The 13,554-nt window shown below is 47.0% G+C and overlaps 1 protein-coding gene across 1 annotated transcript in view; it reads left to right on the plus strand.

Annotated features, from left to right (window-relative positions):
• The window catches only part of SLCO2A1 (solute carrier organic anion transporter family member 2A1), a 133,853-nt gene that overhangs the window by 109,109 nt on the left and 11,190 nt on the right, over positions 1–13,554 (plus strand). The window contains exons 8-12 of the mRNA XM_019513040.1: positions 625–758; positions 2,892–2,973; positions 4,228–4,392; positions 5,632–5,821; positions 12,437–12,596. Of these exons, the coding sequence (XP_019368585.1) occupies positions 625–758; positions 2,892–2,973; positions 4,228–4,392; positions 5,632–5,821; positions 12,437–12,596 (731 nt within the window). The remainder of the gene's footprint in view (positions 1–624; positions 759–2,891; positions 2,974–4,227; positions 4,393–5,631; positions 5,822–12,436; positions 12,597–13,554) is intronic.

The following is a 13,554-nucleotide window of genomic DNA, read 5'->3' on the forward strand; positions in this document are numbered from 1 at the left end:
TAATCACCTGACTTCTTCCTGAGCTCCCTGTTGTTTTGGAGGGAGAAGGAGCCAGTCCAAGCTGGTGTCTGGCTGGACCTGCATTAACAAGGCTGCACTTTATCAGGGAATTAATCTGTCTGGGGCCTTGGTCTTTCAAAGCCAACTCCTGATGGGGAAGCTGGAGCACACAGAGCAGAGGCTTTCTGCAGGAACAGCTGACCAGAAGTAATAACTCCCACTATGTGGATGTGTTTAGCTACGGGTTGCCAGCTGAAGTAAATCACTGCAGCCTCACTGACTGCCCTGGAAATGCCTCCCTGATTCTGCTTTTAACGGAGCTATGCTCTTCTTACCCTTGCTGTGGGGGCCTGGTCCTTGCCCAGGGCTCCATACAAAATCATTCTGCTGCTGTGTCTCCTAGGAAGTGGATTTGAAGGGATTTGTTTTTATTGTGGGTCAATCATGTGTATTTAAAAAAAAAAAACAACCTCCTGCAGCTCATGGTAAAGTTCAGCTGGTTTGAAGGCAGTGACAGACTTGAATCTCTATAAACGTTCTTGCAAGTAGGGGGACGGAGATCTGCGCTATGATAACGTGCCCCACAAGACGTTGGGTAACTTCATTCTTCCTGCTGTTTTTCAGGCACTGTGAACCTGAAACCACAGGACCAAGGCTGGATCGGAGCCTGGTGGCTGGGGCTCCTAATTTCTTCAGGCTGCTTATTGATCACCTCCATTCCCTACTTCTTCTTTCCCCGCTACATGTTCAAAGGGCAGGTAAGACCCAGACACTGACAGGACAAAATGTTTTGGCTTGGGGCAGTTGTATGGTGTTTCAAGAGGAGATGCTAGCCCTGGAGGGGAGACAAGAATGGAGGGTGGAGGAAGGGAAGGGAAATAGCAGGGTTTGCTTCTTAAAACATATTCGATTTTTCTAATGAGCTCCTAGCTGGCACTATACAAGGGACTGATTCCTTAACTAAGGCTGCTGGGTATTGCAATAACACTGGCAACAATAATAATTTGGGATTTTATTCATGCAGAAGGGACTGCACACTGCTCATTGGCTGATTTTGTTATGGCCCTTAAAACGTGAAATCCATAAATAGTTCATTGCTGAATTACCTGCTGGGTAATCTCAGTCCAGGATCTACATTCCCAATACCCTAGGTACCTGGCTCAGCAGACTCGCTGTCTGTTCAATGCATGGCTGAGCACAGACATTGAGCTTTGAAGCCAGTTTCTGCAAGTCAAGACTGAGGCTCATGGACAGAGCGGCACAGAGAAGCTCATGTTCTTTCAGGTCTGCTGCTAAAATGGAGGCATTTCAGTCACGACCCATCTCACCAGAGGAATGCATTGCCATTGCTGCATTGCTACATGGGCCTTTCCAAGAGTCCTCCGACTCGGAGACAGTGACATGAGTCAATTGGCATGCCTCATATTTTGGACATATGTCCTGGTATTTCTCATCAGAGGAATGCATTGCCCCACTGAGACCAAAAGCCTGCCAGGGTGCCAGTCAGGACTGGGCAGTCTTGTATTGATAATATGATTATTTAGATTATACAAAAAACTTGAGTTCTAGAAGGGACAGAAATCCTCTCACCTCAGCCAGCCTTGGGTAGTTTTAGGAGCTGGTTAGCCCAGGGCTGCTTACAGCACAGGTTCTCCCACCTCTCTCTGAAGCAGCTGGTGCTGGTCCCTGCTGGAGACAGGACATTGTGGATTCAGCGGATCCAGCCTGGCACTTCCTATGTCCCTAACTCATCAAGACTGTCAGTCTTTCTTCAGCACTAAATTCTCAGCTGCATTTATTGTGCTGAACATTTTCAGCTCACTTAAGCATTAAGATTTCATTGTCGGCTGCCCACCCTCCTCCCAGTATCCTGCTGTTGCCTGCCACCTTCTTATGTGCTGGTGTGCTCCCCCCACACCCTGTTGCGGTAGTACTACCACCATGCTGAAGGCCATCTCTTCTCCAAGGTCACTCTCTACTGTGGTAAGAGGATTAGACAGCAGAGAGTGTCCAGGGGGTAGGGACACTCTGCTGTAGGGACAAATTACATCTCTTTGTGGGACAGGGTCCGTTTCAACAATTTTTTCTGTGTTGAAAATGAATGGCAAAAAGTTCAAAATTGTGAAACAACCCATTTTTTCCCCTTTTCAGAACAGTTTGGAATCCCCCCCCCCACTTCATTCTAACTTACATTTTGTTTTGAAATTTAAATTCATAATAAAAGGTGGTCAGGAGCAACATGGAAGGCTTGTTTGATGCAATTGAAACTGCTGACCAAATCCAAAACTTCTTTTGTGACTCTTTCGTGCCCAATAATGTTAGATTTTGACTTTCTGCTGTGATTCAGGAGGGCAAATTACTTCATACCCTTGAAAAACATCATAGGATGGGAGTTACCTTCTGGAGCCTAACACAGAAAGGGTAAGAGGGAGTTGTGCAAAAGCAGAGTTGAGCAGAAGATAACTAACTTCTTGGCTGTAGCAGGGCAGGCAAATGCTTCAGCCTTGGCAATGGTTCAAAGATAAGCTCCATTCCAGAAGGTTGAAGGCTCGGGTATCTCTGATAACATCCCACTGCACTGGCAAAGTACATCTCCTTGTCTTCGTCTTCAAGGAGCAAATACATGCTAGTCTGGGACTCTGCCAGTGCTAAGGCCAGAAGGGCTGAAGTGACTCTTCTGTTGAAGAAGTGGTGTTTTTCCTGGTTGTCATGTGCTGCACTCTTCCCCCTGCTGCCACCCCCCACTCTCTCCCTCCCTCCCTATGTCACTGGACCAGTGCAACAACAGCCTTTCTCATACTGTAAGGGGATGGCACCCATTGTGAGATGGCTAACCATCTGCCTGTCGCTCTCTCCGTCTCACTATAGTCATTCTTGTCTGCTCTCTTCAGGACTCGGGTGCTGAGGCAGACATGCTGAGGAAGATGGAGAAAGCCAAGGCTGAAGAAGTTTCCTTGGTGGACTTCATTAAAAGTAAGGGGCTCCTTTCCAGGACTTTTTGCTTTAACTGGCGGAGTGCATAGTGTCCTCAGGACCTGGGGTGACTCGCTTCTAGTTCGTCATGATGGCCAGGCAGGGGCCAGGTAACTTCCTTGCTCGTGACTCTGCACACTGCTCTGTCTTCCCGTGCAGCACCTCGGCTGCGCTAATCATGGGATTTTCCTGAGCAGAGAGGGTTGGATATTCTACGGTTCTTAAACTGGACCTTTGGATTGGCATAATTACTGAGCAGCCCAAGGCTCACTGAAAGCCAAAGGGACTTAAGTGCCAAAGGGCCTAAATCACTTTTGAAGTGGGGCTTTTAAAGTCTCTTGGCTCCTTTAGAAAACTTTTCTCCATGTCTTGATCAGGCCAAAGTATGGCTAAGCACAGAGATCAACAACCACCAGGCTCACATATAGAAGACCATTGAGCTCATTCTACTTGAGGCTTAAGCCCATTTGTTTAACCTTAGATCTGTGTAGGCAAAAGAGGGTGTTGGAAGGGATCCATCTGACAAAACTCGACATGATTACTCGTCTTTAGCCTAGGACATGCTTGCCCCACTGCTCTCCTGCCTAATGGCTTTCAGACCTGTTTCTTATTCCTTGCTGGGCTTTAATGAAGGGCCCATTGTCTCCATGATGCTGTCTGCTAGAAAATGAGAAATCCATGTTAAGGAGCTGGTTAGTAGAAGGACCATGGCTAATGCATGGCCAGTGGTATATCATCAGGCTGGCCTGCCTGATGCAGCAGTCTCAAATTAGCTGTAAGGAAAAATCAGTCGTGTTGTGACTAATTTGTACAATAGTTCATCTTCCCTGCAAGAAGACTCAATGATTTAATGCCCCAACTGGGGCGGACCAGAATGGCTCCACTGAATTCAGGGGAGCTTTGCCATTTTAAACCCAGTGAGAAATGAGCCCGCATTTCAAAAAAGCAAATGTGATATAACTGTAAAACATTACAAGTAGACCTCTGAATACAGAGCAATTGAAGACACTGAAAGCATGAGCATAGGGCAGGGGTAGCAGGCAGCCTTCACTTCCCAGATGAATGGTCGTACTCGTGTCTGGAGCTGTCTTGCTGGGTTAGTTCTCCTCAGTAGTCTAACGAGCATGTCCTCAAAAGGCTCCTGTATTAGCTAATCGTGGAAGGTCTGTCTCCAGGCTTTATTTTAGTAGTTTGAGTTGCTGGCGCGACCTGTTCTTTGATAAGTTTGTTTTTTTCTTTCTTGTTTCTTTGTAGAATTCCCTCGGGTCTTCCTAAAGATGCTCCTCAACCCCCTCTTCATCATACTGGTCCTAGCTCAATGCAGCTTTTCCTCAGTCATAGCTGGTCTCTCCACCTTCCTCAGCAAGTTCCTGGAGCAGCAGTATGGCGCCACCCCTTCCTACGCCAACTTCCTCATCGGTGAGATGCATGCTCAAGTCCCAGGGAGAGTTGCCAAATGGCCCTCAATCTAAAGAATGGGTTTGAAATGTGAAAAATGTGTTCCCAAATGTGGAGCTCCCAGGCTAAATTGTCCTTGTTTTTCTAAGTAAAGGAAATCATTAAAAGTACATTTTCCTAGCACAGCAGCTAGAAAGGGAGTAGACAAGATGAAGGGACTTCCACTGTCTCCAGTCTCGAGCCAAGTGATGAAATTTTCCCTTTTCCTGCTCTGAAGTGTTTGTTAACGAGGCCGTGGTGACACCCATTAATCAGGTCCTCCATGGCCAATCTCCTTTGTTTGCTTATGACTGCTCTCACCTGACCCCACTGATTAAATCGCATAACCCCTGCTGGCATGGACAAGGCAGAGTTGGGTAGATGTTGCAGTTGGGCATAAGCTGCTTTGAGAGAATGCAGCAATGGAAAATGATTGTGCACCCAGTTTGACACTGGCTAGATGAGCAAAATTAAGGAAGGTTACCATGAGCTATGGGCCAGAACTTCAACTGCATGACAGCATGTTTGTTCTGCTCTGGCAGGACAAAGGGGCTGGAAAGCCAAAGCAGCCAGTACCTGGGACTTCCCCCATCACAGACAGAACTGCGGAGGGAGGCAGAGGTGTCATAATGTCCTACCCTTCCCCTCCTACTCCTCCTCCTCACTGGGCGCATCTACTTATATTCATTAATGCACCTTAGATACTACATATTTAGTTTAGTATTTGCTTAATAAAGTACTAACTAAATGCACAGCAACTACCAGCTAGAGTTACCATACAGTAGAGCTGGTGCACATTTATTTTGTGATGCTTACTGAGCATTAGCCTAATAACATTGCACAGTAAGCTATTAGCACAGCTTTTAACTACCACGCTACTGCACAATGTTAGTAGGCTGATGCGCAGTAAGCATCTCATGTAGATGCGCCCACTGCTTCTGACATACGGGTCGTGGGGGCAAAAGGGGGGCATGGTGCTGCTTGCAGTTTCTGAAAGATAAATGTCACATCTTCAGTGAGATTTTTGAGCCAGAGTGCCTGATGGGGTACCAGCTAGCTCAGCAGCCTCAAGAGACTGAAGTGGCTGCAATTTCCCTTTCCTGCCACCAAGGCCAGAAAAGCCAGGCACTGATTGTCCTTGTACATTGCCAGCAGAATCGGGTCTCGCCAAGGAGAGCACTCACCCTACCCTCATGACTAATGCCTCTTCTCTGACTTCAGGAGCTGTGAACCTGCCAGCAGCAGCACTGGGCATGCTCTTAGGAGGAATTGTCATGAAACGCTTTGGCTTCTCCCTCAAGGCTATTCCCCGATTTGCGCTGGTGGTGCTCATCATCTCCATTCTTCTCTGCCTCCCGCTGTTCTTCATGGGCTGCTCTACACAAACCATCGCTGGGCTTTACCCAAACCGGTAATGTGGAGCTGTGCTGGTGAGAAGGGCTGACCAAGAGTCTGACCCCAACAGGGCTGTAAGCAGGGCTTGAACTGGGGTCCTAGTGCTAAAAACAAAAGTTCTGCTCTATTAATGGGGACTTGCAATGACTTAAACATATTGATCTTGAATCCACACTTCAGTTCTGTGTTTGTTACAAAGCTGTGGCCACCTGGGGACCTGACTTCACAGCAGGGCCAAGCACTCTGGCCACTCAAGACTTTGGGGGGGATCACACATAGTCAACCCCTGACCTAATGTCTTGGCCTCCACCATCACTGCATACTGGCTTCCAATCAGGTCCTGCTGCTCACTGTTTCCTCCCTTGGTGGCTGCTGCAGGAAACACTCATAGCTCCTCTTCCTCATGCCAGAGATGTGCATCACCCCAGCTCACCCCATCACCATTACACTCCAATCCTGTATCCTTGCTGCCTCAAGACACGCAGTGGCAGTTGATGGGCTGTTTGGGTTAGAGCATCCTGGAAAGTCCTGCTTTTCGCAGTAGTACTTCCAAGAGTTGGGCCAGAATAGAGTGATCCATGTCTTCAGGTGTGTGAGCTGTTCCAGCCCCACCTTGCACCTGAACTCTGCTGCTACTCATATAAAAAATATTAAAAAATAAAAACTATTAGGACCCAATATAGGAACAATTGAATGAAATTCTCCAGCCTGTCCTATACAGGAGGTCAAATAAAATAATTTAATGGTCGATTCTGGTTTTTGAATCTGTGAGCAACCTGCTGGTCCTAAATATATGCAGAGTGCAGAACAAAAGGGCGTCTCAGCATTAGGCTTCTGAACCTCACTGTTAGGATGAGATTTATGATCACAGAGCACCCCTTTCCAAAGGCAAACAGTCCTGGGACTTGCTCAGTGACTCCAATATGCTGTAGATTTCAGTGAGAGATAGGGACCTTTGGCTACTGAGAGTGCTGCCCTTTTCTATAGGCCTGGAGCATATGCACTGTCTCAGGATGGTAGCAGCCTGCTTTCTTGTTCCATCTCTGGGAGAGTCACTCTCTGCTTGCATGTGAGGGAACTTTTGGCTGTTGGTGTCCCCTTTTACTTATTTAAGATAAAGTTGTACTCGGGCTCCACCCCAAGCTCATTTTTAGTTTCACCTTAATCAAGCCATTTCCCAACCTACTGCCAATATTTTAACAAGGGGCTCCCACACAAATGTTTCCCTTGACGTGTGATAAGCCCTCTGTCCCAGGGGTGCAGTTGCTTGCATACAGGAGTGGTGAAGGACTGGGCAATCTGCTCGCTTTCCCCCCATACTTAAACAAAACCACTTACATAACTACAAGCTAGGAAGGCGTCAAGCACTCAGCAAACAAACTTGGAGTAAGTGGATGGAAATGTTTATACTTTGCTGCTGAGAACTGCACTGTGTGTACTCTGATATCTGAGGCTGTCATTGGGGATTTTTAAAAAAATCTAATACTTATCCTTGAACCTGACATTCCAGTTTTGGACCTGCTCTCAGTCATCAGAGGGAGACGTGTTTCCCTCTGTGTCATTTTAGATTCAAGGTGAAAGATCTGATGGGGTGCCCAAAATGCAGGAAGGAGGGTCTTGTGGGCAAGGCTTTGCCTATGACGAGGAGTCCTGGTAATTCTGCTCCTGCAGAGCATTTGTACTGACGGGATTCTCATTTCTGGCTTGTAGCTTCCATGGGCACAGCTGGTGCTAGCAACATGAGACTCAGGAGGGAGAATCCTGTGATAGTGGTTTCCAAAAAGCAAAAATTTCACTTCAAAAGTGGATTTGTAATAGGCTCCATAACACCTGGCTGCAGGGATGTTGTTATAGGCAGAGGGTATGAACCTGATCAGAGGTACAAAACTCACCCACCTCTTCCCTTTAAAAGGAAGGCAGAATATTTAACAGGAAACTCCTAAGACCCTCCTCTCCAGTACCTCGCTACTCTTTCCATTCCCTTTTTCATTTGTCCATATGTCACACCTGGGGAGGCAAGGACTCATCTGTTGGAAAGATAATGGTAGAATGAATCCCTCATGTCACTTGGAAACAAAGCACTCTGTCTGAAGGATATCTAACTAGATCGCTGCATTCATGCTTCCTGGGGGCAGGCCAGGATTCAAACACTGGAAGGCCTCATGGCTCACCCTCTGGCTGTCCCATCTGCCTGTCTGATCATATAGAAGGTGCCAGTCTTGACAAGGGTATTGCTTGTAGCCATGCTGGTCTAAGGACATAGGCAGACGAGGTAATTTGGGTAAATCTGGTATCTTTTATTAGACCAACTAAAAGAGTTGGAAAATTTCTTCTTTGCAAGCTTTCAGGTACAAACACCCTTTCCTCAGCCTGAAGAAGGGTGTTTGTACACAAAAGTTTGCAAAGAAGAATTTTTTCAACTGTTTTCGTTGGCCTAATAGAGACCGGATTTACCCAAAGAACCTTGTCAGTCTTGACAAAACCTTCTTCCATAAAACTTGTGTGTCGGGGGTGTGCAAGGCCTCTCCATGGAGTTTGCTGCCTGGTTTCATTCAGCACTGTTTTCTCACTGACTGAGCTGACCCAGCTGCTCGGTCTTAGCTTCTCTTCTGTTACAGTCCAGCCAGGTTAAGTTTCAAGATTGTTTGCTCATCTTAGTGACAGCCTCTTCAGTTGCTTGTTTGAAAGAGGAGGGCAGGTTACTAAGCAGTGAGTTGCTACAGACCCTTTTGTAGAGGCACATTTATGTACTTGGCTTACAAACCCTGCTCGGCGGTGGGTTGCCAGACAAGTGAAGTGGAGCTGGGGGGAGAGTGGGGGCTGTGTGCTTTCAGTCCAACTGGTTTGCGTCTACGGGTCAGCATGCGGGTGCCCTCTAGTGGCCTTCTCATAGCAGAGACCCCAAGGGTCGGCTGGCCCCGCTGCTCCTAAGCCATCCCAGCAGAGGTCTGCTCCATCCCTTTACAAAAGCCTCTGGTGAAGGCGATGGCACGGCTTCGCCAGGCAGCTCGTTCCATTGTCCTACTGTTCTTCCAGAGAGGAAGTGTTTTTCTGAGATTCTGTTTTGCTGCATTTTTAAACCCGTTGCCTCGCATCCTGCCCTCTGCGGCAAAGGAGAGCAGTTGTTCTCCTTCCTCATGAGAGTTGCTCAACTATTTGAAAACTGCTGTCATGTCCTTCTTTCATCTCCTTTTTCTCCAAGCTAAACATACCTAGTTCTTTCAGCCATTCCTCATGCAGCCTGTACTCCAAGCCCTTTGTTATCTTTGTCATTCACCTCTGTACTCTCTAGAGCTGTGCAAGGCTTCGGACAGAGCTTCGGATCCGGAGAAGCTTTGGACGCTTCAGGGTCCAAAGCAGCACATCCGGGTTGAAGCGCCACCTCGTTTGGCTCCCCGAAGTGGTTCAGAGCTTCCAAAGCCCGTCAGAGCCACCTTGGAGATCTGGCCGTAGCGTATGATGGGGAAACAATAACATATCTATAACTCCGTTGTTTTTGTCCAATTTGGATGAAATTTTCAGGGGTGGTAGACTCTGTGGAGAGCATGAAACCTGCCAATTTTCAAGAAGATCAGTGGAGGGGCTTGGGGGGAACTGCATCCCAAATTCTTGTAAGCAAAACTCCTGTCATGTCTATGTGTTACACCACAGGGGGGTCAAAACTGCGGGAGTGGTAGCCTATGCTGAGGGCCACAAAGCCTGCCAAGTTTCAAGAAGGTCGGTGCAGGGGCTTGGGGGGAACTGCCCCTCAAGCTGCAGACAAGCAAAACATGGGTGACCCTGTGTGTGTTAAGGCGCAGCAGGGTGACAGCCGCAGGGATGGTGGCCCCTGCTGAGGCCATGACGCCTACCAGCTGAGGAGATCAGTGCAGGGGTTCTGGGGCCCTGCACCCCTAGCTGCTGACAGGCAAAACTCATGCCACGGGTGCTTCTGGGACTGACTCTGTCTGTCTTGGGGCTGGGAGACACTACTGCAGGCCTGGCTGCCAAGCTACTGTGTTACCAGTTACCAATCAATCATGATTCACTCAGGGACCAGCTCAGTACACAGGACCTAGCTAATGTAGCCAGTTAATTGCCATCAATTAGCACCTACAAAACCAGGCTAAGGAGAGGAAAGAATCAATACAGACAATCAACTGCCATGACAGGAGTTTGGCTTTCAAGAATTTGGGATACAGTTTCCCCCCAAACCTCTGCACCGATCTTGAAACTTGTTAAGTTTCATGCTCTCAGCAGAGGCTACCGTCCCTGCAAGTTTTATCCAAATTGGACAAAAACCAACAAAGTTATAGATATTTCATTGATTCCCCATTATACCCTATGGCCGGAACTCCGAGGCGGCTCTGAAGCTTTGGAGCCACTTCGGCTGGATCGAGGCAGAAACCCGGTCTGAAGCTCCAGATTGGATCATGACCATCCAAAGTGGCCTGATCCGAAGCTGGATCAGATAGCTGCCAACTCGCACAGGCCTGGTATTCTCTCCATTATTTCCTAAATCACTTAAAATGCAGAGCCCAGAGGTGCCACAGTACTGCACAGTAGTAGGCCTCCAGCTGAGGCCTACACAGCACTGAGTGGAAAAATATTATTGTCTCTTCTCTTGCATGCAAACTTTCTTTTAACACAGCCCCAAATTGCGTTTCCTTGTTTGTGAAAGCACCTCACTGCTAGCTTACATTGAGCCTGTGATGACTCCCAGATGCTTCCAGGCAGTGCTGCTCCTTAGATAGCTATACCCATACTGTATTTATGCAGTTGGTTTTTCTTCCTTGGGACATACACATTTTAGCATATGTTTTTTCAGAATTTCTCATTGTTATCCATGGCCCCGTTCTCTAATCCATCTCAATCCTTTTGAATTCTAATCCACTTTCCAAAGTGTTTGCACTCATCCCTCCTCCTGCAATTTTGTGGCACCTGCAAACTCAATCAGGAAGCTTTCTCTTCCTATATCCAGATCATCAAGAAAAACATCGAACAGCACCAGGCCCAAGACAAAACACAGTGGGCGCATCTACATAAGTCACCAAATGCACAGTAGACTAAGTTTATTGTGCATTAGTGCATCGTGGCAAAAGGCATGCTAATGCAGAGTAGAATTAGTCTGCTTTGCATTAGCATCACTAAAAAGGCTACTGAGCATTGAGTTAGTAACTGTTATTACAGATATTAAACTTAATGCGCACTAACTACATTAATGCATGTGTAGATGCTCCCAGTGGATACTTCCTCAGAACCTCCTGTTGTTCTCCCATCAATTCATTTATTTATATGTACTCTTAGCTTATGGTTAGTCATTTAATTATGCATCTACCTAACACTAACTCCAACTAGCTTACAGTTCTTCAATGTATTTATAAGACTGTCATATGGAACTGGATCAAAAATCTTATTAAAGTCCAGGAGGTATTTTATGGCTTGTCTCACTTTTGCTCTCCAGCCAGGCTTGAAGACATGGGCTATCATGATGTTGGCAGAGATACTAACTTAGTGCAGTGAAGAACAGATGCTCCCAAGCTTTCTGCCACGACTAAGCAGCTTGGTCAGGGCAAACAGAAAGGAGTCAGGGTCCTCCTGCTGATCATGGGGACCACTGTCTGCAAAACCTCTGCATGGCAGACCTGGGGGGACCCACAGTCTACCTCCCTTTCCAATCTGAGTAACGAGAAAAATGCTGGAGTGGAGGAGGGGACTGGTACAAGGGTTTAACAAGGGTCTTTCCAAGAAGACTCTGCCTTCCCATCATAGGCTTTTTAGGAAGTTCAATGAACCTGATAGCCTTCTAGAGCAAGGTTTGGGCTCAACATCTGTTATCTCCTTTTGAAACTGGATTCTGGCTTTCTCCCCAAGAGCTCCCTCCACCTGCTCCCCTCCTTCCTCTGCAAGTTGTGTCAGATTAGCTTGCTCAGGCCAGTCTAATATTTCCTGTGGTCTGATATCCTATGGATGCTGCCCTCCACTGGTCTGCACGATGGCAGAAACCCAAGAGTATTGAATATGCCTTATACAGTACCTGGGAAGCCCCAGGTGACTGTTATCTATGGAGAAAGATGAACATTAGCTCTGTGTTGCCATCTGCCCCAACCAAGGATTTTACTGCAAGCGCAGTCCCCAAAGAGGGATTATGGGGTGGAAAGCCCCTGGCACTCCAGAGATTTGCTTTTCATCTTTGTGCTAAGAAGAAAAGAAAAACAAGTGGACTAGGTGACCTGCAGCCCTGCCTTCATTTTGCCTTTTGGGGTTAGCACACTTCCAATTTCAGTTCTAACCAGGTCTCCCTGGGTTGGGCTTCCTCTCATTTCTAGTGGCTTGAGGTGGAGATCTTAGCACAGGTATATTTCTCCAGGCATTTGGTGATTTAGATTTCCATAGAAAAAGAAGTGTGTGAGTGCTTGTTTGCATGCGTATAGAGTAATTTACTTTCAAGTGCACTATAAAATTCAGCAGTACCTGCAGGGGGGAGAAAGTAGGCATGAGGCCAGGCTGCTGGCTGGCAGTAACCCAGAGCAAACAGAAAGAGGGAAACTGGTTAACCAGTCAGAAAATTCAAGTGTGTCCCCACTCCCTCCCCCCACCCCCGCCATCCCATTTCTTTTTTAAAGATTTTTTTTTCTTTTTTTCTTGGCAGTACATTACGTTCCAACTCAAAGGATCAGTGCCCCAAAAATATGAGTGAGCAAAAACATTTATTTAACCCAATCTGTGGAAAAAATAACGTGGAGTACCTCTCTCCCTGCGCCGCTGGCTGCACGGGGTCCATTGTTAATTCTTCTGTGCCCAAAACTGTGGTAAGTAGCAGAGGCTTTGGGGTCCAGGGGCTGGGGAGGTGAGGCAAAGTTTGAGTCACCTGGCCGTACATGCAAGCTTGAGCCAGAATCGGGATGGTTTTCTGAATGAGCTGATGGCAGCAAGCGGAACACAGCTTCAGCTATGACAGTCGTATTTTCAGACTCAAAAGCCAAGAAGACTTAGTGGTAGCATTTTTAGGGCCACAAAGCATTATTACAAAAGCACCCTTCTCTGTCAACACTTGGTAGTGTGGCTATGCCAGTGTCTGACTCAGCCACAACACATGAATACTTCTTGGGGCAAAGGACTTTTTCCAGTAACTTCCTGTTCTGAATAAGATGATCATGAAACACTGGAACATTCAAATAGGAATGCATTGTATCAGAAACACCCTGACTGGCTGTAGTCTTTCTGAGTTCTCTGCAATAGAAGAATTGCTCTATTATTTTTTCATAGTCAAGAAATGAGCAAAAGCTAGAGCTGGCCTTTTCCAAGGGGTGCCTTGAGTCTAAGGAGGGGTAGCTTGAGTCTAAAAAGGTTGAGAACCATTGATCTAGGACTTGCAAAGCTGGCCCATGTCTCCTATTGCTGCCATCTTGTTGAGCAATCATCAGTAAGAAGCACTATATGATGCCCTTCTGGTATTTTTTTTAAATATTGCCCATATTCTGAATGGCTCATGGGGTAATTCCTCTAATGCTTGTGTCAGTGCTCCCATGAAACTTGTATGAGAAGAGAATGGGGACATTCACATTCCTGCAAACTTCACTGCAGACATCTTGCCCTCAAGAAGTGCTTCACCCTCTTTTCTAACACTCTGAACAGCTCTATGTGAACTGCTCCTGCATCCCTGCCACGGATGGAGCATCCTGGGCGAAGCATGGACGCTGCCCGGCAGGGTGCTCTCACTTCCTACTTCCTACTATTTTCGTCATCTCGTTTGCTGCACTGATTGCC

This window comes from Gavialis gangeticus, unplaced genomic scaffold (genome assembly GCF_001723915.1).
Source record: "Gavialis gangeticus isolate Ggan-Ray unplaced genomic scaffold, GavGan_comp1, whole genome shotgun sequence".
In the NCBI taxonomy this organism is placed as follows: domain Eukaryota; kingdom Metazoa; phylum Chordata; order Crocodylia; family Gavialidae; genus Gavialis; species Gavialis gangeticus.